This window comes from Anopheles gambiae, chromosome 2 (assembly GCF_943734735.2).
Source record: "Anopheles gambiae chromosome 2, idAnoGambNW_F1_1, whole genome shotgun sequence".
In the NCBI taxonomy this organism is placed as follows: Eukaryota; Metazoa; Arthropoda; class Insecta; order Diptera; family Culicidae; genus Anopheles; species Anopheles gambiae.
In genome coordinates this window covers 115,603,404-115,629,589 of record NC_064601.1, presented here as the reverse complement: position 1 = coordinate 115,629,589, position 26,186 = coordinate 115,603,404, and the positions used below count along the sequence as shown (strand labels likewise).

Below are 26,186 nucleotides of genomic sequence, written 5' to 3'. Positions count from 1 at the left end.
GAGGAGAATGAAAGAAAGAACGCGGGACGATCACTCGCAAGACGCGAGAGAGTCTGCCTAACTGTGACTCCGATGGTGCTTTTTATTTCGTGCGCAAGGTTCTCTAGTGTGATCCAACTTGATTCAAACGCTTAAGACACGTTGTTTCCTAAGACGAGCATCATCAATTGCGTCTTTAAGGACAACAAAACACTCTCACACACACATATATGCACTATCTAGACGATCACTAGGACTCGTTCGGCTAAGGATAAGCGAACAAACGGGTAACATTTAAACTCTGGCCAGCATTTAACGAAAGAAACAATAGAAACAGCTCTTGAACGAAGACACACTCAAGACTCACGTAACGCCACGTTAAAACAACGCAAATAACGCAATTTGACACCAAATTCCACCTCACAGGGGCATATTCCAGGTTTGTTTTTCCACACACTTTCCTTATCACAGGTCCTCTTCGTCACGCCACACGTCACAGGTTGAAACAAGTTGGAAATTGTTATCCAAAAACACAACTTAACACACGCACACACATTCCTAGAACGCATTTTGCTCGGTCGCCTTCTGCTCCTGGAGCTCCGTGTGCTCCGTGTCCTGCGCTTCCGTCAGCGGTGGTTCCTCCGGTATGGTTCCATGCACAGTAGTCTCCACACCGGTCGGCTGAAACTGAAACTCCTCGATGCTCACCGGTGGTGGTCCATTTTCGGGCGAGCTTTCGCCACCGGTTCCACTTCCGGTGCCATTGGTGGTGCTCTGCTGGCGGCTTTGCTTCTTCTGCAGTACGCGCAGCTCGGTCGGTGTCAGCATGCCGCGCAGGATGGTATCGTACGACACGGCCAGCCCCTTCTTGGACATCTTGAGAAACAGACGGTAGCATTCCTGCTCTTTGGGCGTTTGCAGATCGCCGTTCGTTGCCGAAGCGTTCGCACCGTTGCTCGTTTTGGCAGTGTCCGGAGCTTTGGAGCTGCCCACGTTGGTGGCCGATATCGGGGTTGCTTCGGCCGTGGGTGAGGCGCAATCGTCCAGCTGATCGCTATCACTGTTGTCGGCAGTATCGGTGTGCTGCTTGTCAGTTGTATCTTTCCCGGCACTGTGTGTTGAAGAGGAATAAGGGAAATTAGAACAATGGAGAAGAATGGAGCTTCATTCCGCCTTTACCTTCGATCCTTGTTCAGCTGGAAGGCATTGAGCGTGCTGACGAGCTGCTGGGTGCGGCGTATTCTACTGGCCACCGTCGACGGCTGAAACGAGGGCTTCCGGTAGTCCCGATTCAGCCCGGCCGTGGCGACCACCGGTTTGAGGTCGCTCTCCTGAAACGACACCGATTTGCCGGCCTTCTTGAGCATTGGAGCGCGTGGACCCTTAGCTTGCAGATGGGTGGCAGCAAACTGTGCCCGAAAGTTGGCCGCTGGCGTACCGTGCGGAACCGTAGGTGACTGCTGCCCCGGGGAAGGTTGGGCGGCGTCCTGCTCCTTTTCCGAGTCGCTGCCACCGGAGCTGAGCAGCGATACGAGCGTTTCAATGTCGCACTGGCCGCCTAGTACGGAGCGGGAGCGCATTGGCAAGATGCAGCCCGGTACCTGGCGACCGTTCGGTCCCGTGGTCGGCTGTGCTGTTCCGGCTCCTCCTTCATCACTAAACTCATCCTCCTCGCAGATGTTATATTCGTCCTTTTCCCTACAAAACATAATGACGATTAGAGAAGGTTACAGTCCTTGTGGTAGAGTGACAGCACACCTACCTTAACACTTTTCTGCGACGGGGTTTCTTTTTGCCCTGCAGAAACTTGGATGCATCGGTATCTGCCGGACGGATCGGTGCGGACATAGCCCGCACCAGCGGCGGATGGCGTCGATCGTGCGCTTCCGAGTTTTGCCGGTTCGCCTGGAACTGGGCCCGGCGCTGCGCTAGTGACGAGCTGCGCCCACCAGAACTGGTGCCGGTGCCGGCGTTTGCATTGGACGCTCCCGTACCGGTTGAGGCCGCATTTGGTGCACCGTTGCCAGCTGTAGTTCCGTTGGTGGGTTTACACTTCCCAGCGCCTGGCGGTGTGTCGGTGGACTGTGACAAGCAAAAGGAAAAGAAATGAAGAAAAGATTAAATGGATAGCGTGAAAGTCACACACACAGACGTATCAAGCTGACAGCTTTTCTTTCTTGTTGTGTTGCTCAAAGCTCGACGAGTCAAGGCAGAACTTTTCGTTGTGATCATTCCAATGGAATCAGGTGTAGAAGTGGAAAAGAATTGCCCTTTCAAATGCACGAAAGCAGTAACAGCATGTGTCTGTGTGTGTGCTTTAACCCCCTAGCCCCCTCCTCCTCCACGTGCACCCGGGACAATGACGCAATTCCGGTGCAGTGGGTGAAACTTTTTGCAAACTATTTAGAAACACGGGGGCTTTGCGAAACGGGCCCGACGATGGCGTCGCTGTCACGTGTAATTGACATGTAATTTAACACGTTTACGGTGCTGCAAGGATTGGTGAACTAATCGTGCTCAGCTGGTGCTTAGCTGGTGCTCAACAACACTTGCACCGCACGCTAACGCCAACTGCCAATCATGGGGCTGCCGAAAACCCTGCCGATCGACAGGTTCTCTACAACATTTTATGTTGAAGCATGTTGGGGTGGTGGCATGTTTTTGAGTGGGTGCGATACCATATTGTAGCAATTGTTTGCCGTTGATCATAGGTGTCGCACAGAATCGCACATAGCATCGTCGCTCGGCAGTGTAAGTCCTTGAACTGAAATCCTTAATTCTAATGCATCGTCATATGTTTTGGAATTTTGAATTTTTGATACATGACACAATCATTCAGTTTGTGATGAGCATGACTCATCTCGATCAAAATGATGCCAAAAGAAGCTAAACAACTGCGATTGCTTAACATTACCGCGTGCTGCTTCTAGTCATCATCCATCATGTGGAATTTGTTGTTTTTTTTGCACATTTTTTAGTCTATTGCTATCGCTATTTCGATAACGATAAGGAATTTACATATGAGACGATTGATGACAGTTGTTCAAACGAATCATGGTACAGCAGGGATGTAGTAGTTCGGTACATAGTTCTGCTATTCCACCTCGATGAGCTATTCTTATTGGAATTGTATAGGGAAAAGAACTCCAATTTGGATCACTGAATTTACAAGTTGCTCCGTGCCGATGGAGAATGACTATTACGCCAAGAGTAAACACAAAAATGTCCCATTTCATGTTTGCACCACTGTACCCTTCACCCATTCGCATTGATGAGTCTGGATGATGAGTTTATCTTGATCGCAGTTATCTCGCAAGATGCAAGAACCACACCAAACGGCCTGCTTCGATAGTGCGGGATGCGTCGTCGTCAGTTACAAACGAGCGGCTCCTTGGATTGGGCATCCGTTGCAAAACTGTGAGTACCTCCGCCATTGCCGGGTGAAAAAATGGCTCGTTTCAGTGCGAGTGTGGTAGCGCTATCATTGCTAGTATGCCTAGCTGTGGGAGGTAAGTTGTGTAGTGCCATTTTTGCCAGATAGACTAGGTTTTTTGATAGAACCACACCGTCCTATTTCCGGATTGTAGCTCGCGCGCAGATGGTTTGCTGGTCCTGCTATGATTGTGGCGTGAACAGTCTACAAGCCACCGTGTGTGGCACCCCGACGTCCGGGGGAGGAGGTGGTAGCAATGGACAACCCACACTACCAACCTCACCCCAGCCGACGCTGCCGACAGCAGCGACGACGGTGTGGCCTCAGGCCACCTGGTATCCACCATTGTCGTCCACCGTTACACCGTGGGGCCGCTCGATCGGTTACATGTGTTACCGCAACCAACGTTACAGTGTGTATTGACAACAGCTCCTCTCCTGTACACTGGCTTACTTAGATCACAACTCGTACGCACACTTTTCCTTACAGTTGCATCGCAAAATCGGTACACCTACGATCGGGGCTGCGCATTACAGCTGAACTCGCACGAAGCGACCTGCCGAAGCTTGGATGGCAATGTCGTTGATTCCGTGTTCTGTGAGTTCTGTACCGGCTCCCTCTGCAACTACTGAGCGGTGTACAATCCGTCATAATAAGGCACATGGTCACGATGGAGATGATTTTCGGTACAGTACGCGGAGTCACCTCTAGGTTTACAGCCATCATGTTATCATCGCATTATCAGCGCGTCGTCTGGAATCAATAAATGGCGCCATTTAAATGCGGGCATGATAAAACCAAATTGCAGGCAGCCGTTCGTTACAATCAAATCAGAGGTTTCCGAAAACAAAACTATTCCCATCCTCACCGACAGATAGTGGAAGTGCAGACAGAGAGAGCGAAGGGCTGCTTTTGGATGGCAAACAAGAAGCGTGCTCCAAACAACTCAAGGACCTGTCCTTGTGTTCACATTATAGAAAGGCCTTTTTTGTTGGGACACGCCGGGCTTTTGTTGGAAATGGGTACCCATTGTTCGCATACCCCCACCCAATGGTGCTTACCTACGGTAGAGTATGTAACGGCACACAATGCCTTTACTAAGCCAATTCTCTGCCTCCAGGTGCATTAGCATGCAAGCATGCACATTAGTTTGTATAATCTCTTTGTTTCCGTTTTGAAGTGGAACTCAACCTTATTAGCAATGGAATGGAACGGCTGTTTAATTACTTCATCATGGCGCTTGTCAAAAGTTCTCCGCACTTACGGAGTCACGGACACCATTACAGACACAGCGCGGTGGCACACGGGTTTTTTTTTGTTTTATATGCACATTTTAGCTGACATGTGGCACGAAACGTTGCTTGGTTTTTGGTGTTTTTCTTTTAAGGCACGCCGGTATACGGTATACGCGTGTTTCCTCGTAATTCCCTGTAAGGGGCTTAAACTCCCTTAAGCCAACGATTCACACACACGCGCGCGCGCGCGATCTGCCCGAGATGCACCTTCCGGCCGTTATCGTGGTGGCCACCACTGTGCGGCACTTGACTGGCCTGTGCCTTGCCTCACCGTTCGGCAGCAACTGGCCCACGGTAAAAATGCTCCCATCCGTAGCCACCAAACCCGGAAAACACATACACAACCACACACACACACATAGCTCTTGCCGATGAAGCGACGAAACCGACACATTGCAATAAGCTCATTGCTGCACTTTGTTCCACGGCACAAACAAACCGGCAAGGACTACTATCGCTGCGAACCAACAACAGCAACAACCACAACAACAGCAGCAAAGGGTGTTGGATTTATGCTGTTCTGATTTCGCGATTGAATTCCACTCACTCTAACACAATGGGCTCGTGGGAGTGTGAGCGGGGCGGGGAGGGGTTTGTGTTCGATAACGCCTACAAATGAACGGCACAAATGCACACGGCACGGAGCTAAAACAAATCGGAACCAGTCACGAACGACGAGTCAGTCACGGGGTGAAGGAGCTGCACTTTTAATCGAACCTAGGCTCCCTTAGGCGACCTGACCTAGTTGTACTATCGGGACAGGGACAGGGAGGTGGTGGTCGTTCCACCTCATACTGACTGACGCTGTCGTCAGGTTGAGTCAGGACCAGAAGGAAGCCTGTCAGGCGCGAGAGATATAACCCCTTGGGTGTGGTGCCCTTTGCCGTCGCCTGCTTTGATGGTACAGAGAGGCAGGTATTGTTTGTGTGGGGAAGGATTATTTGAGGAAGCGCTCAGCACGGCTCTTTCTGTGAGTTGAGACAGCTGGTAGGCGTAGTAGGCGCAGGTAAGTTCAATTGCTTAAAGCTTTTCAGAAAGCTTTTTTCAGCGAAAAAAAGACTAAAAACGCTTTCTTCCAAGGAAGTTGAAGACATGTGTGCGATTGTTTGGGGGAACATCGATGTTGTTCAATTTAAAATCGTACATTGCTTATAAAATACCCACCTAAAACACTGACCTTCGACTAGTTTAAACTTCTTGCTGCTTCTAACAAAGCATCAATCAAGCTTTTCCAAAGCCCAACCCAACCCAAAATCGACTGCATTGTTTGTAACGCTGTTTGGATATCTCATTATCAAGTTCGGCGTGATGGAGCCGCCTGGTGGCCTACATTCGTCGTGCTCAGTGACGACGACCTCATTCGAAGCCGTCGCCCTCCCGCCAGCCGTGTTGTTTTGTTGTCCTTTCTTTTCTTCTCCCTTTGTGGCTGTGTTGTTCGTGGGAAGGCTGAATTTCGTGGTCTAGTTTCACGCTCATCGAACACGGACCCACCTTAACAACGCAATTTACGTTGCAGTGTCTCTCTCTCTCACACACACACACAGACACAGTTCAGTAACCTCTAGGTCGTGGGAATATTACACTTGGCGTAGGATGAGTGAGGAAACACCCCCCATCCCCAAACTTACCACCATACTCGGGCTGGATGGTTCCTGTTTTGGGGAGGGCGCGATCGGTCGGTTTCCTTGCTGCTGCTGCTGTAGCGCCGCGATGGCCGTCGTGGGCGTTGCACCCTCCGTATCGCTTATGCCGGTGTCGGACGAATCCTGCTGGACGGTTTGACCGAGGAAGATCTTTATGTTGATGCGTGAGTCTTTGGTCGATTTGAGGCCCTTCTTCGCGTCCGTGCTGCGATTGAACGGAACACGAAAGTTAGTTTTGCTGTTGGCAGTGGGTTATTGGCTACTGCGTGAGAGCTACTGTTTGCCACTATGAGTAAACCGTGATGACAAATTGAATAGGAAATGAGGAATTATTCTACAACTACCATACCAATCTAATAGGAAAATGTAAAACAAAACATGGCATGCTCTTTTTGAGATTTGATCTGGAGCTTTTCGTGCGTAACGTGAGAACTCTATCCTCTACACTAATCAGTATTGTCACAGTACAGCACGCTATTATGAATAAGTATCTACTTCTATCTGCACCATTGTCACTACTGTGAACTACACAACTAATAAGCACATTATTTTCTTCCTTTTCTAATTAGGGTGATTAAATTTTATAATAATTATTATTTCAGAGCTTAAATCAATGACACCACACTTCACACCACATGTCTCACGATGCGTTACTGTTGCGCTCTTCTTTAAGCAGTTAGCACAGATACCAACTGAAAAGTAAACCCTTAAAAGCGATCACTACTATACGCACTCATTTCTGGTTCCAGCTCCAGTTCGTTGCTCCTGCCTTTGTTGCTGTTGCTGCTGCTGTTTCCGAGCGAAGGCCCACCCGTCGCCCGTCAGATCGTCCCGGTCACCCCCGACCCCAGACAGTGGGATGGTGCCACCGGATGCAACCGTCGCCATGCCGGACGCGATCGAGGACGCTACCAGAATGCTCCTATCCAGCGACAGCTGCTTGCACAAGATCGCCCTCCGGCCAGCCCTGCCAACCGTCGTACGGTCCTCGTCACCGGCGGGCGTACCGGACAGACCACCACCACCACCAGCGCTGCTGGCACTGGACGGACGGCGATGCTGCTGCTGTCGGGCACCGTCGGACGCTTCCACGTGTGGTGAGGGCCGCGTTCGTACCAGGGAAGCGCTCGCACCACGGTGGGCCTGATTGTAGGTGTGATAGGTTTGCAAACGGTTCGAGTGAATGATCGCACCGGTGACGAGAAAGTGACAGTAGTCGGTGTCGGCCGTCGCACTAGTTACCGATTGCGGGCGTCCAGCGCTGGGTGCTGCGAGGGGTGAGGGTGAGGAGACGGGCCGATCGGCGCAGGACAGCTGCTTCCGGAGCACGGGAGCTGGATGCCTTCCCGGCGGCGGTCGGGACCAGTTTAAGCAGCGAGCGCTCGACATGATGCCTTTTTTAAGCGAAACACCGCACAATCGAAACCCCCGAAACGACCGCAAAGCGGGTTCCCAGTCGAATCGGGTATGTAAATTCGCACCGCACAGCACGGTGGGTTCGGGTTTGCACGAAAGGAAATGCAAACGAACGAGATTGAACCAACAATGAACGGCAGCAACAGAAAAAAACGAAAAAAAATGATGGGAAACACGACAGGACGGAAAGACGTCGATTGGAAAGCACACCGCGTTGAGGTTTGTGAAGCACACCCGGGATCAATTCGAAGGGAGTGCCGAAAACGATGGACGGGCCCGACGGTGCTGTGATCGTTGTATTTCGCCCAATACCCCCCTCTTCTAGTGTCCTTCACCACCAACCAGCTTCAATCTCACTGCCTTTGAACACGAACGAATCGAACGACGAGCTTCAGGTTCACCAAACAGACAATACCATCACGACCGCAATAAGCGAAAGTAAAACACCGGAACGAACCGTGCCGCGTTGTGGCGGGGTGACGGGGACAGGATCACTTGTTTTTTTTTTTTGCTTTTTTTTCTTGGTGTACCACCCTTCGAAGGGGGTGGCCCCTAACGCGAGAGAAAGGTCCACTCCACCACCCTCCACCCGTGTGTGTGCGCGCTTGTTGTCGTTAAGTTATGCGGTTTTATGATGCTTATTTTATTGAAAACGGATTGACAGGCCACGCACGAACGCTGGAACGGTAACTGGTGCCAGCGGTGGCGCAACGGTGGTCACGCAGGCACGTGGCGATGGAGCCGCCTGGCTTCCGGTCCCGGCGAGAGTCCCGCACTGACTTACTGGTGGCGCGCGTGTGGCCCATGTCCGTGGCTCGAGCTCGGGACGAACCTACTCCCCCCTGGGGCGAGCAATGCCAATGCCCTCGTGGCACAAACGAAGAACCACCATGCCAAAGGAGCGTGACAGAGACTCCTCCAGGCTCGCTTACTGTTTCGTACGCTCGCTTGCTCTCTCTCTCGCTCCCGCGAGCGCGCGCGCCTCTCTCAAGCGATTGTTACTCTCTTCGCGCAAAAGACGGCGGCGGCGGAAACCGCACAAGAAGCACAGGCAACGCCGTCTTCGACCCACAAACGGTAAGCTTTCATTCATTCGATCCTTACGACCGGTGATGGGAGTAGCGAACAGTGACTAAAGGGGAGGAGGGAGAGGATGGGTGAGAAAGGCTGAGAGCGAGAGCGGGAGTTAGTCAATGCGGTGAAAAGCAAGCGCACGCTATGGGCTGCCGTCGATGCCTTTGATGCTTGATGGTGGATGGTTGACGGTTAATGATGATGATGATGATGATGATGTGTCTATACACCGGGGATTTTCCCACCCAATAAGGAAGCGAAGGAGCTTTCTCAAGGCGTGAAGCAGACAGCGTATGTTGTTTTTATTTCTTCTTCGATGTATACACCGTGTTTCCCACGCACACGCCTGTCGGTGGGCCTTTCCGTGCTGGCAAATTTACAGGCACATTTTTACCACTTTTACGAACCGGCCTGTTTTTTGTACTTATTGATTCTTTTCTGCAAAACCATTGGGGAATGTTGATGGGAAAGCCATTCCAGACTGTTACCCTTTTTGGTCCGTTTCAGCCACATTGTAAATCACTCGTTTCATTTCCATTTCGCGTTCGAAAACGGTTGATTTCAATGTCGCGGTTCAGGCGATGAGTATTGCTTTCCCATCCGAGCCCATGCCCATGCACATGATTTTGACCATGGACTCAAATGAAAGAAAACAAAATCGAATTCCTTCCCACACAAACTCGTGGAATGGCGAGGGACGGGGAAAGTTTGCGACCCGAAATGACACGCGAAAAGTGAAACAGTTTCTATTCGCATAACCCCTAACCCTCTACCACTGCTGCCGGCTGCCAGGTTGGGACGACTTTGGAGCATAGATACATAATTTTGGTCCCGCGCGTCCTCCACCTTCCCCCTCCTTTAGCGCTATGCCGGGGCCGGGGATGATCGCTTCCAGAACGGTTTCGCTAAAACAGTCAAAGTTGGGGCGAGTTCTTGACATACATAAATTTTGAGTTTTTTCTTTCTGCCCGCTGGTTTGGCGAAGTTTATGCTTCTTATCTGGAGGACGTGAATTTCACAACGTTGGTTTTGGTGTGGCCATTATGGTTTGGGACTGCGCCTACCGGTATCGGTTTGGTGGAGGTTAGGATTTGTGAAGGGTTTAGGCTTTCGAGGATGTTTTCTCCTTAAAGATGAGGTTCGATGAAGTGTAAAATATACGACTTCTTTTCGAATTATCTGATCAGTTGCTACTCTTTTCACTGTTTTTCTTTCAAAAATATTAATTTATATGCTCAAATCAATGTACAGTCTTTTTACCGTTCAAATTATTTTCTATCATATTTAACACAATGAACAACACCAATGAATCGACAACTCTGTCAAGTTCAGCACGCGACACACGATTTCCTTCGGGAATGGTCCATTTTCTGGCTGATTAAAATGTATTCTCCATCAAATGGATTACCTTCCCATGCGCCACGTTGTGCGATCGTCTTTCGCTTGGCCTTGATCGTGTTTGGCTGTAAAGAGCAACCCAAACTCCCCAAACATGAATTGACTACCTGTCCATCAGCACACCTCCATTGTGATGGCTGATTCGTCCCGCGTGCTGATTGAACTGACATTACATCGTCAGACAAGACACCGCCTACCTAGATGCTTCATGCTCTGATTTCATGGTAACTTCATAGTAACTTCATCTTTTTGCCAACGTTGCAATTTTTGCGGGCATGTGATCTAAGCGCCACACAAAAGCAGGCCAAGTAGTGAAAGCGATTAAGCACATCGTGCCATCCATCAAAACGTCAAGGGAATGGAACTCCAGCCATGGTTCAGTGTCAGCTACCCAGCAAAAGGATAATCCATCCAAATGGTTTCGGATGCAAAACAGATATGGATCAAACGAAATCAAGCGATCTCCGTGGGTCGCCGCCCCCGCCACCGCCGCGCTTCCTCGGGTCTACACACAAAAAAGGCGCTGTTGTGCCATAAATTCAGTTCGTGAACGGTGAACCAAACCGCAACGGCATCGATACACGCAGTCGTCAATTTCGCTTAAATGGAACGGAGGGTAGGTCCGGTCTACGAGCGCGGTCTTCGATGGGGCATGCGGTAGGTAAGCTACACAAAAACCGCATATTGAACTGTTGTTCAGTTTCGGGTTTTGCGGCCCGCGCGTGGCCTGTTGTGTTGCACACGACAAATCATAAAAATGCCCCACAATTCTCAAGGATAGAAGCTCAACGCGAACCAGAAAAAATGGCAAACACAATTCGATACAATCGCTTTGTAGGGCTTGTAGTATTGATCAAATTGTTACTGCTGTCGTGTGCCGATTTGCTTCGGTTTTATTCATGATCGAGGATGACCAAGCACCAATTTATTACCACCATCGCTCGCCGGCGCTTGTCGACCGGTTGTCATAATCAAAGCATAGCTTGCTAGACTTTTTGTAGTGTGCTTTAAACGGGTGAAATATTGTTTATGGTCAGAGCCGTTTTTGCTTAACAGTCTCTCGTACATTTCAAATCGGTATTTTGTATTTAATTTTTTACTAATTTTGGCTACATTTTATTCTGCTTCACTGTCTCGAGGAGGGAAAAAACATTACCAACAAACTCTCTACTACACGCTATCGTATCACATTTCGTACCTTTTTGCTTCTGGAGCAAAAGGAAAGAGGATGTCTCGTCTCGGGGTGGTATTTCGCAATGAAGGAGAGCAATAATATCTCGCTCCTCTCTATTTGTCCATCCCGGTACCGATAAGACATGTGACCCTCTTCTTAGTTTTCCACCTGCGGCCATCGTGGTAGCCGGAAGATGTTGGCCAGCAATCACCAGTTATCCTGCGGTAGGCGATACGTCCAATTGTCACTACGCACGACCGTAATGACCGGTCCGTAGTAGGGTATGATGTATGCCGACCCATCGGCCGGTCCCACGACCTGCGTTGCGATCAGTATAACATCGACCAGCTGGCCCAGAAACATAAAGCCAAGGGTGCAGAACTTTAGCAGCCCAATGGCGGGATAGCCCAGATAGAACCGATCCGCACCGAACATGCCGAGAAACACGGAGAGCAGTAGTGCGGTATCAAAGTGATATCCATTGCTGGAAGTAGAAGTGGTTCATTGTTAGTAAAAAGGGATGCAAAAAGAGATCACTCACAGAGCGTAACGGTACTTACGTCCATTTGCAGGGCATTTCACGGGTAAAGCTTGTGTTTTTCGTTTCGCTGCACACAATCCCCTCGACAGCGACGCACCAAACGCGTGCCTTATTGTCCGGCGTACATCCCCGCAGTTGCTGCGTTTTCGGATCAATCTGACGCAGCGCCGGATCGGGGCAAATGAACTGTCCCATCCGCAAACTGTTGCAATCGATTTCCACCTCCGACGAGATCGGTATCAGCAGCAGCAGTATCATCACAGTCATCGTTGGCGCTACTAGGTGCGACGTTCGGGTTAAACTTTGCATTTTGATAACTATTTTGTGGATGGGGTAGCGTATACAGAGAGAGCGCGAATAATAACCGATTTTTTTTATACAGTCGATGTTATTAGAAGGAAAAAGGCGAAAGAAATTCGATCGCGAAACAGCTGAACGCGGAACTTGTGTTATTGTTTACATTGGAACCGTTTTTGTGGTTTGACATTTGTGCAGAGGTGTCAAACGCGCAACTCGGAAAAGGCCTTTTCAGGCATTCTGCGAATTCGATGCCCGAGCCTTTTCTGAGGAAAATCAAATTTGAAAATCGCAGATAGCCACGTGGATGACAAAGTAACGCCTTTTTTGGAGAACTCGTGTTGGTACTGTTTTTGAATGAATGTATGAATGAATTCTTAAACTGAATTTTATCTTTCAGTCACTTTTAATCTTCTTTGCATGCCCCTTAATTATAACACCCAATCCACGTGCTCCTTTAACATAGTAACGGTCTTCCCTTAGCGCCATCACCACACTCTCTACCAGTCTCATTACTCCTCCCGCGTCGCATCATTATCTCCTGTATACGCTCAAACGATTGGCCCTTCGTCTCGGGAATGATCAAGTAAATCAAAACCCCCGTCATGGCTGTACACCCGGTGAAGATCCAGAACGATACATACGTTCCAGCACCGTCCGAAATGACTTGGAATAGCTTCACCACCGAAAACACAACCGCAGACGTGATGACCGCAAACACAGAATTCGCCGCAGCCTTAATGTGCTTCGGGAATACCTCACCCAAAATGGCGAACGGTACAGTGGCAAGTCCGATAGCGAACGAGATGATAAAGAGCAGTACCCCACCGAACGGAATCCATCCGTGTGCTGCGCCCGGTTCCGGCGACAGCACATCCGTGGTGGTTTCATCCAGCGTAAAGTACACGGCACACATAGCTAACCCGATGAAGGATCCGGCCGTGGAGGCCAGTAGCAACGGTCGACGTCCAGCACGATCTACCAGGAAGGTCGGCAACATAACGGACCCCAGCTGCACCAGAGCGAGCACGATCGACAGTTCGGCAGCAGTCAGCGGTAGTGCTAACCGTGAGAAGATTGTCTGCGAGTAGCCCAGGATCGCATTGATGCCCGTCAGCTGCATACCGAACGAAAGCAGCAGTATGATCACGAGACTTTTCTTGTTCGAGGACGTGAGGAGCAGTTGCTTCAGTGGATTTCCCTTCTGTTTGCTCTCCAGCACAAGCTTCTCCATCCGGCCGAGCTCCTCGTCGATGGTTGAGCTGCGACGCAACCAGCGCAAACTATCCGCTGCAGCCTTCTTATTACCTCGGGCCAGCAGGTAGTACGGTGTCTCGGGCATCCAGAAGAACAGCACAACGAACCCGACCGGAAGGGCGAGTGAAATCCACGCCAGCGCCCGGAATCCAACGTACGGTCCGACGGAGTACTCGAACAGGAAAGCGAGCTTGGCCATTACTGTCACCAGCACACCGGTAGATCCTCGCACAGCGTTGGAAGATATTTCGCCCAGATAGATGGGCGTCAAGGAGTACGCCAGCCCGTAGCCAATGCCGTGCAGTAGCCGAGCGGTGTACAGCATACCGACGGACTCGGCAAACACAATAAACAACCATCCAGCTACTAGCGGGACCGCACTAACCAACAGGACCGGCTTTCTGCCATATCGATCGACAAACAGGCCACAAATGATGGGCCCGAAGAGGGAACCGATTGATAGGAGTGAAACGACCCAGGAACCTTCGTCCGGTGTGATTGGGATGGGTGAATTAGGGCCTCGTAGAATAGGAAGGGCTGGCGATGACCATCCAGCACAGGCGACCGATGCCACGAGTGATGAGGTAGCTGTGGATTTGAGAGAGAGAATAAGAGAATTAGAGTGATTATCGGGTTGGTATCCGCTATGGCAGTATCTACCTGCTAACGCTGCGATGTACTCATTACGATACTGTCCACGACCCATCTGTTTGGCGGACGACATGTTGCACCAACAACGGACGTCCGTAACTGACCACGGTCTGCGTTAGAATGATGCCGCTCTGGGCTGTATCGACAGGGCAATCGACAGGGTCATTACAGCGCTGTTTTATGATGCATCTTGGGGGAAAGGAAGAGCTAAATGCCGCCAGTTTATGCCATCCGTCGTAAAAGACACCTTGCCTTGCCTAAGACCGTCCGATTATCTCCCGGTGTGAACATCGGTATAAATGGCGCTTTTCATGTCTCATTAGACGTTGCGCAGAGGCCGAGTCGGGTGTGATAAGAAGCTGTTTTTGGGGAGATGTTACAAATGAAGCACTGCGCCGGTGTCTTCTTTAACGCTACTTTGTGGTGCTGGTCGGCAATATGAAGCAGTAATACCGAGGAGCTAGACTGTTCGTCGACCTTACCTTACATCCTTAATCCTTGGCTCGTGGCTCGTGGCACTAGGTAGAGAGCGTGCTTTATTGATGCAGTGGCAGCACATACAGCGGCTTATTGATGCAATTTTATCAACCCTCCCTTCTGCTGCCTTCAAATGTACCGGGCGTCTCCACGTCGGTTTGTCGTCGTAGTGGAGAGTGGACACAGTGGACTGTCTTGTTCTATTTCTCCTATCGAATGAAGACATGCCGAGATCATCAGATAGCATCAGACACACTCTAGTTATCTTCACTGTGCAGTTATGGATGGGACTTATTGCCGGCAATATGACTGTAATTTGATGATTGCACCTTTGGTGGAGAGCCCATAACGGTACACTACACACACAAGCTTTGATCGTTTGGGGAAGTCTGATGTGGATTTTGGGTATTTAACGATTGCAAATCGTGTTGAAATTGGGTTTATAGATCGGACAGCATTCCCAACATCTTATCTTATCTCATAAGGGATGGATTTGTTTATATTCTGATCTGTTTCGAGTGAAATGTCCACAAATCTTTCAAGAGATGCCTTTCACAGATTTTCGGAAGATCGTCATTCTAATGTAACTTGATCGCGATCTTGATATAAGCCACATTACTGATGGACTTGGCTGATGGACTCCCCAAGGGTCATACAAACACTCTAGAATGACTTCAGAGGTTCTCCAAGGGTCACACAAACACTCCAGAATGACTTCATAGGTTGTCCCAAGTGTATCCGGAGTATCGAAGTCTGCGATCTATTGATTTTCATGATCCAGAAATGATTTGAACGCATAAGGGGCATGTTTTAAGTCGTGCGAGTTGATGACTGTAGATAAGGTCGGCTCCAAAGATACTCGATCAGTTCAGTAAAAACTATCAGCGACGGTTTGGAGCATTAACAATAGAAGACTTTGGATTTCACTGAATGACCCCAATCACTGATATCCTTGAGTCTATTGACCTGTCCCAATTAGACTTGGCCCAATCAACGCATATGGGGCATTATCTCTGATAGATTATTCCTTTCGATAAGCTTATTCTTTCGTCATCGAATTTTCGTCCATTTCTTTTGCTTATCAGGGTGAGTCAATCCGGAGATAGCTGATACTACAGACTGCTGTTGATAGAGTTCAGTATTGGAGGTTCTCTCCCGCTTTTTGGCCAAAATAACAGAGAGGTGTCTTTCCTGTTCTTCCAATCTCTCTTCGTACGACACGACGTCATCGTGTCGATAACCGTCGTCATTCGGACGCGTGGCTCTTCCAAAACAATACCCAACCCCCCCGGAGGTATGGCTTATCGCGGATTCTTCATTCCTCTTGGTTCGAAGTGGGGCCGGTTCTTATCCGGATGATATGTGGAAAAAAAACAGTTGAGACTCCACTTGGTTCACATCTGCTTGCTGGCGGTCACCTATCTCACACCATATACATCGACCAGCCCTCTCTCGTCTTCGGTAATCGATCATTATTCAGCTGGCATAATCGAATGATCTATCAGCAGCTCCCGTTATTGCCCTGGACCGGGTGCAATAAATCGACATTGAACCTACGGATGGTCATTTTGAAGTCATCGCTGTCCACCGTCGGACGGAATCGGTGTGTACTCCCCTCGTGGACGCAGCAAGTAGCATTTGGGCTGTGTTTTGATTTTTCAAGTTTCGTGACAACAAGAAGCACTACAAAGAGCCAACCATGGGAATGTGGGAAAGTGTGAAAGATTTTAGAAAATATTCCAATCAATATCTGGCGGCATTTACCGGTAAGGTGCTCGGTTGTGATTCGTTTTGCTCCGAAAAACCTCCAAAAATTCCTTGCATAATGATCCTGGCATCGGTGGCGTGTGGGAGGGTCTGTCTCTGTCGCTTATCAGCGTTATCTTATCTCGGAGCGTCTGATTGCCTTATTGTACCAAGCGATGGCCAATCAATTGCCAATTCATTTTTCCACCAATCCACACAGTAGCCAAAACGCCACACAGAATGAGTATTTAACTTGTTTTCCCCCGCCATTCCCGTCCAGGTACGCTGCTGATGCTATCGGTGGCCGCATCATATGGTTGGACCTCACCGACGCTCCCGCTTTTGCTTTCCGACGACTCACCGCTCCCAATAACGCCCGACGAAAGCTCCTGGATCGTGTCGATCCTCGTGCTCACCTCGATCGCGGGCCCCGTCGCGTCCGCCTGGCTGATCGATGGGTTCGGTCGTAAGGTCACGCTTCTGATTGCCGTACTGCCCAGCATCGTCGGCTGGATACTGATCGGTGTCGGTGAATCGGTAACGGTCCTCTACATTTCCCGCGCCCTCAGCGGTATCTCGTACGGTATGGCGTACTCCTCGATGCCCCTGTACCTCGGGGAGATTGCGTCCGATCGGATCCGCGGCTCGATCGGTACGCTGCTCACGGTGATGGCCAAATCGGGCATCCTTCTCGAGTACGTGATCGGACCGTACGTTGATTATCGCACTCTCGCGTGGATATCCGTTGCATTCCCTACGACGTTCTTTGCTCTGTTCCTTTGGCTGCCCGAATCACCGTACTATCTGCTTGCGAAGCAACGCAGCGAACAGGCGGAAAAGAACCTTCGCTGGCTTCGCCGGGCGAGTGACGTGCAGGACGAGCTGCGGATGATGCAAGCTGCCGTGGAACGATCGCAGCAAAACCGGGGCACCTTCCGTGATCTGCTTACGCGTGGCAATCGACGCAGTTTGATCATCATACTTGGGCTCGGAGCGCTTCAGCAGCTTTGTGGCAGTCAGGCGGTCATTGCGTACTCGCAGCAAATCTTCGACCAGGTAAACAGTGGACTGAAAGCACACGAATCTTCCATCATCATGGCTGTGATACAGCTGGTAACGGCGGCCCTATCGTCTTCGATCGTCGATCGCGTTGGCCGTCGTCCGTTGCTGCTCATTTCCACCGTCGGATGTGCCGTTGGGACGTTCATCGTGGGGCTGTACTTCTTCCTGCTGCAGCAGGAAGTTGACGTGGAGGGAATTGGATGGATTCCGCTCGCCGTGATCATGATCTACATCGTGTTCTACACGGTCGGCCTTGCGACGGTACCGTTCGCCATTCTGGGGGAAATATTCCCCACCAACGTGAAAGCGGTGGCAGCGGCCATCTACACGATGTTTGCCGGGTCCGTTGGTTTCGGCGTGTCCAAGCTGTATCAGCTCATCTCGGATGAGGCGGGAACGTACGTTTCGTTCTGGATTTTTGCCGCCTGCTCGGCGGCGTTCGTAGTGTTTGTGTTTGCGCTCGTGCCGGAAACGAAGGGCAAACCGCTCGATCAGATCCTGATCGAAATGCACACCTCAACCACCCGGAGTCTCAACTGTTTTAGTAGGTCGGAAAAGAAGAAGCCGGACTTGCAGCACGGCGCTTAGTGATAACCATGTCCTATTAGTTGTGTTAAAGAAAAGCTATTACATACAAACGATTTCTACGCTAACCCATAACCGAACGAGAACGAGAGCAAACACTTTGCTTTGGGTTTCGTTTTATTCTGCATCCATCCATCTCTGCGTCCCTAGCCAATCCGTGGCATGTCGTTCCGTCGATCGAGCACATCAAGCGTGGCTTTCCGGTCGAAGATGGCTAAGCCCACCTCCTGTAGGGCGCGCGTCCAGCTCTCTTCGTCGCCTGTGGGCGAAAGTAGCGTTTCGCGCAGCAAAATTGCGGACCCTAGTGGCATGGTAAGCAGCGTGCAGCTATCATTAATGCTGTTGAGACAAAGGAAAGAATGAAAGTAGGCATATGCTCAGTTATTTCCCCATTCACCCCCAGCATTCTTACCGTTTAAACAATAAATTAGTTTTCTTAGCGTACTGACTAAACATCCCGAACAGGTTGCGCGTCATGTCGAAATGGAACTGTTCCGCACCACCGGTCGAGAACTTGGTGTTCGCCACCATGCTCGAGATCATCCACTGGTCCAGCTCGGTCGCGATCATGCGCACCACGACCATGAACACGTTCGTCGACAGCTCCTGCTCCATGTCGTGCAGGTGGTTGATGGTCGCCTGGAACATCTCGCTAGCCGTGGCCGACACCATCAGCGTCTCCTTCGCGTCGTGCCGATTCATCGACGGCCACCGATCGTACCGGTAGGGGCGCGATCGGGCCGTAATTTCGTGCACAATCCACGTCACCAGCTCCTCCACCAGCTTCTGGTGGCAGTAGTTTAGCTCCTCGATCTTCTGATCAAACACGGAGCTAATTTCGTCCGCATCGGGACCGTACAGGGCCGCGTGCAGATGAAGATAGTGCACGTTTTCGCCCCATTCGCGCAGCACCGAGGTGAGATAGTTGAGTGCGTTTAGAATTTTGGTCGGATTGACGCCATCGTTGTACAGCTGCAGCAACCGGCACCGGAAGTTGTCGATCAGCTCGAGCTGTAGCTCGAGAAACTGGAGCTGCTGGCTGGGCTGGGGCAGGCAGCAGTAGCGCTCCTTTATTGCATCCAGCAGCCGTATGAACTGGTCGGCACATTTGGGAATTTTCAGCTCATCCAAGTTGGCCGGATCGAGCAGCTCGAACGGATCGGCCGTGTTGAGCATTGCGTCCATCTTATCCGTGGTGACTGGGCGGGGGAGAATGGGAAATGGTGGGGGGTTTGTTACAAATGCAATTCAAAAACGGCCAACAATACGTACATTTCTTCTCAATTGCCATCCACTTGACGAAGAAGACAGGCTGCACAAGCACCGACACCACGCTCGGATAGCTGTTCGGGTATCCGAGGGATGTTTTGAGGTCCTGTTCGAAGGGCAACACCTCATCGATGAGATGCGCAAACAGTGCCTCGTCCTGTATAATTTGCTCAATGTCCACGATCAGCTTCTCGATGGCTAACTGTACCAGCCCGCGGACAAATTCCAGCTACAATGAAAGAGCATTTGTCATTATTTTAACACCTGTCACTAACGACTAGCTCTCAGCTCCTTTGCCTCCTTACCCTAACACTACTGTTAACGATACCCGCTCGCAAAGCCGGCGATTGAAAGTGCTGCCCGACGAAGATGTGATTTTCCTTCGCCCACATCAGCACCTGCGTCAGATACCATTCAGGCCGATCCAGCCGGTTCGTCTGCTTGTTGCCCGTGAAGTGGAACTGAAACCGCAACCGGAACAGCTTCACAAACAGTTCCACCGGTGTCGTGTAGTGCGGACAGATGATGGATGGCGTAAGCTTTACGCTCAGCAGATCCTGATCACCGGGCAGCTTCACCAGAAACAGGTACTCTGCCAGCAGCACGAGCTTGGAGATGTTTTCCTTCGATGGATTGAACTGCTCCAGCGATTGGTTCATGTTTGGCCACTTGATCGTCTTCAGCAGGGCTTCGAATTCGGTCGAATACTTTGCCGTCAGCACGTCGTGCCAGTGGAATGCGGTGTTGCGTGCGTACATCTTCAGATGGGGTGCCTCGATGCCGCTGATCCGGTCGAGGATGCTGTTCGGTCCGGTTAGTGCCACGTACAGGGCGATCGGTTTGCTGTCGTCCTTCCCGTTAATGCACGCCTCCAGCTCCTGGCTTATGTTCTCGATGTCCTTGATCAGTGCCATGTAGTCGCGCACGGTCTGCAGCACCCGTATCTGTGCCATCTTATCGCCCACCTCCCTCATCAGCTGATGGTACGTTTCGATCCGGCCGGTCAGTTTCTCCGCACAGCCGTCCAATCGCTTCTCCTTCTCGTCCAGCTCCGCCAGTTTGCTGCGACCCGTATCGATCATACCTTTCACGCTTGGAATGCATCCCGCATCGGTAACTGTAATCTGTGGAAAGTGGAGTTGTTGTAAGGGTAAGGACAAACACTTCGTTGCACCAAAAACCACCTTACCTTATCCCGTAAATCCTCCAGCTCGGACCGATAATACTTGACTAAATCGCCACATTTGGAGCTGTTTTTAAGGTCCGCTCCTAGCTCCTGATTGAACCGGGCAATCAGTCGCTCGTCCACGCTGCTTTTGCTATCGGACATCCTTACCCAGCGTTAGTGGTAAAACTTACAACATAAAACGGATATTTACACTAATGTACACGGCACCGGACGAAACTATTGAAACACATCACCACGGGGATTGTTGACATCTCGGACTTTGACGTTTCGTGGTTCGGTTGGCCGATGCAGGGTTACTCGCTCGATGCGGATGTGATGAGCTAGCTCCCTGCACTGCAAAAGTTAAATTTTTCGTTAAAAAATAGGGAACTTTTTCAAAAGATGCATTTTATAACAGTGATTTATTGTTTTGTTAGAGATTTTGGAATATTACAATACAGTTGGAACCTTGCTACACGTTTTCTGCGGCCATCCTACCTATTTGTTTCGTTTGTTTTGCACGCTCGAATGAACGGCAGTTCGTTAACTGTTGTTTAAATAAATTATACTGCAAAAAAAGGTCAAATTATGGTACAAAAGCGGTTATCCTCAGCTCCTGAATTAAAATTAACGATTGGGAGTGTCTCACCCGGCTGGTCCAACACCCCAACGTTCAATTTAAAAGTTTCAGTTACACCGCAATACGTACAGAAATGTCCCGCACGCAGCGTGAACCTGACTAAATCAGTCCCTAAATTAAAGATCCCTCCCTTGTTAAGCCCCCTGCCCCGTTCGACGCACCTTTTCCTCTATGGCGAATCGCCAGTTTTGTGCTTTACCGGCGATTTCTTATTGCTAACGTTTTTGGAATTCTCCTTCTCGTCCGAGCTGGAGTCGATCGATATCACGCTATTGCTTTCTCCACTGTCCGACGCCGAATCCTCGCTGTCTGCCTGCTCCTGCCGCACCTTCTTCTTGTTGTCATCCTCGTCCTCGTCGTCATCGTCCACTATCTCCACCACATCATCATCATCATCATCGTCGTCATCGTCCGCATTCGCCTCTTCATTGCCCGATTCTTCATCCGCCTCCTCCTCGCTGTCCGTATCATCGTCCGTGTCCCGTTTCTTTGCCATCAACGTTTTATACTCCTTCACGGTGATCTTCTTCGGCAGGATCTGCGACAGAAACTCCAGATTGTCGTCCTCCTCCACACACTTGGCCAGATCTTTGTACTCGAGCGATTTCTTGCCCTGCCGGTGCGCTCCCTTCGCCATATACTCGATAAACATTTCCTGTGAAAGGGGGGAAACCGGATGTGAGCATGTGATTGAAGGTTCCTTGCGATTGCAGAGTGGCACGCCACGCGCGGCTGGCTGTTGCTACGTACTGCTGAGCGGCACATGAGAAACAGTGCTTCGGGATTGATGTTTCCCATGTCGGGCGAGGTTTTCATGACCGTTCGAATCCGGGACATGGGCAGCTGCGTTAACCGATCGTTGTCCATCGCTTTGGGAAGGCTTTAGCCTGTAATTTACACCTTTTTAACACACGAAATTAAAACGAGCGCGAAACAACGCTTCCTTCCCCGGTGTAAACAACTGGATGACAGTTTAATCTGCCCCCCTCCCCACTCCGCCGATCCAAACAAACCCAAACGTCCTTGAACTGCGATGACAGCTGCAGTTGTTACACTGTAAATTTGTCAGCTGAAATCGGGGTTTGTGTCTCGACTAGAAAAGCCTCTTCGAATGAGCAAAGTGATAACGGAAATTCCTAAAATAATATGCAAAATATCTTGCTGTTTATCTAAAGATAATGAAGGGGAAATATATTTATTCTCATTTTGATGCAACACTCCTCTACTCTCTATCTTCAAAGTTAAGCCAAAGTCCAGATTTCGGGTTCAACAGGAAGCTGGATTTAGCAAACTCCAGTGGCAGCTCCTGCTTCGAAGACACCTTAACGCGATACTTGTTCAGCAGGGTGGCAATACCGATCTTACTTTGATGAAGGGCAAATTTCATTCCTACAAAAGAGCATTCCAAATAAATAATAGAACTTGAACGATACAACGGAAACACTCCAACCCAATCAACTTACCCAAGCACAACCGTGGACCCTCACCAAAACCGAGGAATGCATGCCGCGGACGGGATTTACGGTTCTCCTCCAGGAAACGATCCGGATCGAACTTGTAGGGCATGGGGTAGATATCCGGATCGTAGTGAATGGCATACACCGGAATGATGACGGACGTACCGCGGCGCAGCGTGATGCGCTTCGTGTCGGTCGGGAACTGGGGCGGCAGCTCGTAGTCCTGCGTGCAGATGCGGGGCAGCGTGAAGACGGGCGTATGCATCCGCAGCGTTTCCATCATGGCCGCTTCCATGTAGACCAGCTTGTGGAGAGCTGCTTCCGTCAGCTGCCCGTCGGTTTCTTCCAACACCGTGCGCAGCTCCTTCACTACACGGTCCTGTATCGATGGGTTCGAGGCAAGCTGGAAAAGCAATTTTGGAAATTAGCCATAGATGCTTCCACTCGATTGCCAATTGCCTATGCTTACCTCGTACAGCAGGTAGCTCATCATCGAGCTAGAGGTTTCGAAACCCTCCGACAGGAACGTTACCGAATGGCCGACGAGGTGGTTCTCGTTCGCTTCCACCGTCCCATTCTCGGACAGGCTGTCGTACATGACCTGGAACAGATCCTGACGTTTTGCGCCCTCCCGTTGGCGTATCGTTTCCCGCACCATGCTCCTAAACCAGCGATCTACATATCCAGGGACGAAGCTGAAACGAAAAGAACGTTCCATTTTAATGCTCTGTGTGTCTGCTATACCTGCCACCGCTATAACTCACGGTACGCGCAGAAGCTTCGCCAATCCAGGTGCAAACAGGGCCAACTGCGATCGAATCGCCGTCAGCCAGGTAGGAGCAAACAACGCGTTACCCATGCGAGGGAACTCCGCGTTCGGGTTGGTGAACGATTCCGCATCAATTCCGAAGGCGACGCTTGCCACAACGTTAATCGTATACTTTGCGCAGATCTGAAGCGAAGAAGCAACGCAAATTTAGACAACAGGAGTCACCAATCGCTTGCACCCAAATGCTTACATCTTTCCCTTCAAAGTGCGGATCCATTTTGCGCGTTCGCTCGATAAACTGCACAAAGTCCTGCGCCACCTGCTGCACCAGCGGAAACGTCGCCCGTATCCGGTTCATCGTAAACACGGACGTCATCTGGCCCCGCCGTTCCTTCCACCGTTCGCCGGCCTGCACGAACGGATTGAACGCTACCAGCGGGTCGAGCTTTTCGTCGATGATGAAATCGTTCTGATTGAACGACGAGAAGCTACTGGTCAGCACCTCCTTTACCAGCTCCAGATCGCGCACCACAATGCCCGGCTGGTTCGATATCTTGTAGTACCCGATCCAGCTGGCCTGCGGGAACGCTCGGTACATTTCCTCAAAAATTTCGCCAAAATGTTTCTGCCCCGTCAGCTGCTCGAACAGATTGCCGAAGATCGGCAGCGGCTTCGGGCCGGCCACACCGCCCTGCCGGGTCCAGTAGCTGCAGCTCCATTTGAAGTACAGGCAAACGGCCAGCACGATAACGGCCACGTAAAACTCCAACATTGCCGAAAGAGGTACGTTTCGATGCGGTACGCTCACCGTAACGGACGGAACTAAACTAAACTTGATTCGACAGACAATTGACTAGATTTTGGAGGTCGGCCTCTTTGGTTCGTATTAATAGAACGAAATTGATTGTGATAAAAATGTGATGCCCTCCGCCAGAAGAAGAACTGGAATGAAACCTACGCGTACGCTGCGTAGCGTAGCGCTTATCAATACACCGCGCGCCGGTTTGTTTGCGAGTGCGCTTGTTTCATCCCCTATTGCTTCTACCCTGTTTCGGCGAGAATTCCACACCCCTGTTGAGAACTGTCATCAACACACACACAGACACACACACGATCGTGTCGTTCGGGCTGGATGGTAAATGGTTCTCGTAAACAGCGCAGGGTGTGTACACGCGTGCGCGAATACTTCACGGCACATTGCATGATGCACCGTCGCCTGGATGGTAAAATGCACTAGGTTGCATAAAGTAGGCGCCGTCTTATTTACTCAGAAGGTCAGACAAGGTAAATTACAGCTTGATAATTTTACTCGTTTTAAGAACTCCCGACGGCTTCGGGATGAAAACTGCGCTGTCACGAAACATAAATTTGTCCATAAAAGCACCCAACCGGGAGACGATTTGCATATTGCTTATTGTTGATTAGATTAGGCAATGTAATAAGCATATTAAACGGTCCACAGCAGTATCTTTCGCCAGCTTTCCCTATCGAACTACTTGTTGAATGTATGATAAGCGTGTTTTGTTTCATTTGTTGCTCTCCAAAAGGCTTATCTTATCGGACACTCTCGGTAGATGGCATCCAGTACAATTAGCAAAGCACTTGCATTCTCACACGCCAGTACTTCCTCTACCCGCAAGCCGTCCCGAGCAGCCCCTTAGAGACCCAGCGTTCGTGAGTAAAATAATAAATTGTGCTTCTACCCTCGACAGCGTAATGAGTGTTACATCAGAGCCCAACAACACCATGGCAACGACCAACACCGTAACGAATGAAGAGCAGAGCAACGAAGACTCGCTGCACACGAAGCTGGACCGCATCTTCAACTCCTCCACAACGAGTGGCCCTGTACCTGTACACTACTCCATCGAAATAGCCGCCAAGGATGATTTCGACATTGACCAGCTGAAGCGATTAACGCCTCAACCCGTCTTCTGTGCGCTGCCCTGGGTTTCGGACGATAATCTTCGCTACGCGGACGATTTTCTCCGCTCACCGACGCTTCAGTTGACGGCACGGCTTCGCGAAAACCAGTACACCGTCTTGAACAACGTTTCCTGCTACAACATAACTGAACAGCAGGTGGACCAACTTCTCCGCTCTACCGGCATTCGGAACCTGTTCGTCATCCGGGGTGATACCGTCAGTCCGGGCCAGCAATTTCGCAACTCCGCCGGTTTGGTGCAGTATCTGAGGAAATGGCAGGAGCAGCAGCCGGACCACCGCCAGCTTACAATCGCTGTCGGAGGTTATCCTTACGGCCATCATCAGTCATCTTCGCAGACGGAGGAATTACACTATCTGCGTGCAAAGATTAGCCAAGGTGCTGATTTTCTGCTCACGCAAACGCTTTACGATGCGCCATCCTTCCTGCGCTACCGGGACCGTTGCAGGGAGGCGGGAATCAGCATTCCCATCATACCGGGCATCTACATTCCGCACTCCTATCGGCATCTGCAAGCGTTGCTGAACCTTACGCGCATCGAGCTGGGACCGACGGTACGGGACGCGTTCGAGGCACACGCGAACGATGCGCCGGATCAGTTCCAAGCGTTTATGGTGGAGTATTTCGTGGGGGTTGTGCGAGAACTGCTGCAACCGAACGCTACCACCTCGAGTGATCCGATAAAGTTGGTGCATTTTTTCACCTTCAATAAGTTCCATCTGTTGCAACAAGTGCTTGAGAAGTTGGATGAGTTTTTCAAATGAGCCTCAAACGTCGAGAAGAAGATCTGCAAGATGAACAAGAGACGGGGATTTAGCGAGTGCCAAAGATGCCTGAGCAATAAAACGTGCGATGCATTGTGATAAGGTGCGTTTCATGCCTTCGATTGATTTAGCACCAGAATTCGTCA

General features: G+C 50.4%; 9 protein-coding genes across 9 annotated transcripts; 3 read left to right on the top strand and 6 right to left on the bottom strand.

Annotated features, from left to right (window-relative positions):
* Positions 1-56: 56 nt before the first annotated feature.
* On the bottom strand, positions 57-8,582 carry LOC5667352 (uncharacterized). The gene is made up of 5 exons (XM_061642878.1): positions 7,084-8,582; positions 6,336-6,555; positions 1,742-2,061; positions 1,159-1,677; positions 57-1,090 (listed from the first exon to the last, which is right to left on the bottom strand). The coding sequence occupies exons 1-5, from the start codon at positions 7,737-7,739 to the stop codon at positions 538-540; spliced, it is 2,268 nt and encodes a 755-aa protein (XP_061498862.1). The 5' UTR covers positions 7,740-8,582; the 3' UTR covers positions 57-537.
* On the top strand, positions 3,338-4,214 carry LOC3290379 (uncharacterized). The gene is made up of 3 exons (XM_564771.4): positions 3,338-3,488; positions 3,567-3,824; positions 3,902-4,214. Exons 1-3 carry the CDS (start codon positions 3,428-3,430, stop codon positions 4,042-4,044), a joined length of 462 nt encoding a protein of 153 aa, XP_564771.3. The 5' UTR covers positions 3,338-3,427; the 3' UTR covers positions 4,045-4,214.
* A 2,698-nt stretch (positions 8,583-11,280) lies between the features above and the next one.
* On the bottom strand, positions 11,281-12,446 carry LOC1269739 (TM2 domain-containing protein CG10795). The gene is made up of 2 exons (XM_308388.5): positions 11,973-12,446; positions 11,281-11,896 (listed from the first exon to the last, which is right to left on the bottom strand). Exons 1-2 carry the CDS (start codon positions 12,260-12,262, stop codon positions 11,620-11,622), a joined length of 567 nt encoding a protein of 188 aa, XP_308388.4. The 5' UTR covers positions 12,263-12,446; the 3' UTR covers positions 11,281-11,619.
* A 191-nt stretch (positions 12,447-12,637) lies between these two features.
* Positions 12,638-16,401, bottom strand: LOC1269740 (facilitated trehalose transporter Tret1). Its single transcript, XM_308389.5, has 2 exons — positions 14,168-16,401; positions 12,638-14,095 (listed from the first exon to the last, which is right to left on the bottom strand). Exons 1-2 carry the CDS (start codon positions 14,229-14,231, stop codon positions 12,708-12,710), a joined length of 1,452 nt encoding a protein of 483 aa, XP_308389.5. The 5' UTR covers positions 14,232-16,401; the 3' UTR covers positions 12,638-12,707.
* On the top strand, positions 16,317-18,031 carry LOC1269741 (facilitated trehalose transporter Tret1). Its single transcript, XM_308390.5, has 2 exons — positions 16,317-16,401; positions 16,662-18,031. Exons 1-2 carry the CDS (start codon positions 16,335-16,337, stop codon positions 18,029-18,031), a joined length of 1,437 nt encoding a protein of 478 aa, XP_308390.5. The 5' UTR covers positions 16,317-16,334.
* Positions 18,032-18,084: 53 nt separating this feature from the next.
* On the bottom strand, positions 18,085-20,749 carry LOC1269742 (RINT1-like protein). Its single transcript, XM_308391.4, has 5 exons — positions 20,487-20,749; positions 19,603-20,421; positions 19,301-19,526; positions 18,441-19,227; positions 18,085-18,367 (listed from the first exon to the last, which is right to left on the bottom strand). The coding sequence occupies exons 1-5, from the start codon at positions 20,625-20,627 to the stop codon at positions 18,175-18,177; spliced, it is 2,166 nt and encodes a 721-aa protein (XP_308391.4). The 5' UTR covers positions 20,628-20,749; the 3' UTR covers positions 18,085-18,174.
* Positions 20,750-20,868: 119 nt separating this feature from the next.
* LOC1269743 (chromatin accessibility complex protein 1) lies at positions 20,869-22,086 on the bottom strand. The gene is made up of 2 exons (XM_308392.5): positions 21,856-22,086; positions 20,869-21,760 (listed from the first exon to the last, which is right to left on the bottom strand). Exons 1-2 carry the CDS (start codon positions 21,970-21,972, stop codon positions 21,275-21,277), a joined length of 603 nt encoding a protein of 200 aa, XP_308392.5. The 5' UTR covers positions 21,973-22,086; the 3' UTR covers positions 20,869-21,274.
* Positions 22,087-22,269: 183 nt separating this feature from the next.
* Positions 22,270-24,418, bottom strand: LOC1269744 (probable cytochrome P450 308a1). Its single transcript, XM_308393.5, has 5 exons — positions 23,582-24,418; positions 23,327-23,514; positions 23,032-23,257; positions 22,569-22,965; positions 22,270-22,494 (listed from the first exon to the last, which is right to left on the bottom strand). The coding sequence occupies exons 1-5, from the start codon at positions 24,101-24,103 to the stop codon at positions 22,328-22,330; spliced, it is 1,500 nt and encodes a 499-aa protein (XP_308393.5). The 5' UTR covers positions 24,104-24,418; the 3' UTR covers positions 22,270-22,327.
* A 416-nt stretch (positions 24,419-24,834) lies between these two features.
* Positions 24,835-26,186, top strand: LOC3290378 (methylenetetrahydrofolate reductase (NADPH)). Its single transcript, XM_564779.2, has one exon. The coding sequence runs from the start codon at positions 24,835-24,837 to the stop codon at positions 26,038-26,040; it is 1,206 nt and encodes a 401-aa protein (XP_564779.2). The 3' UTR covers positions 26,041-26,186.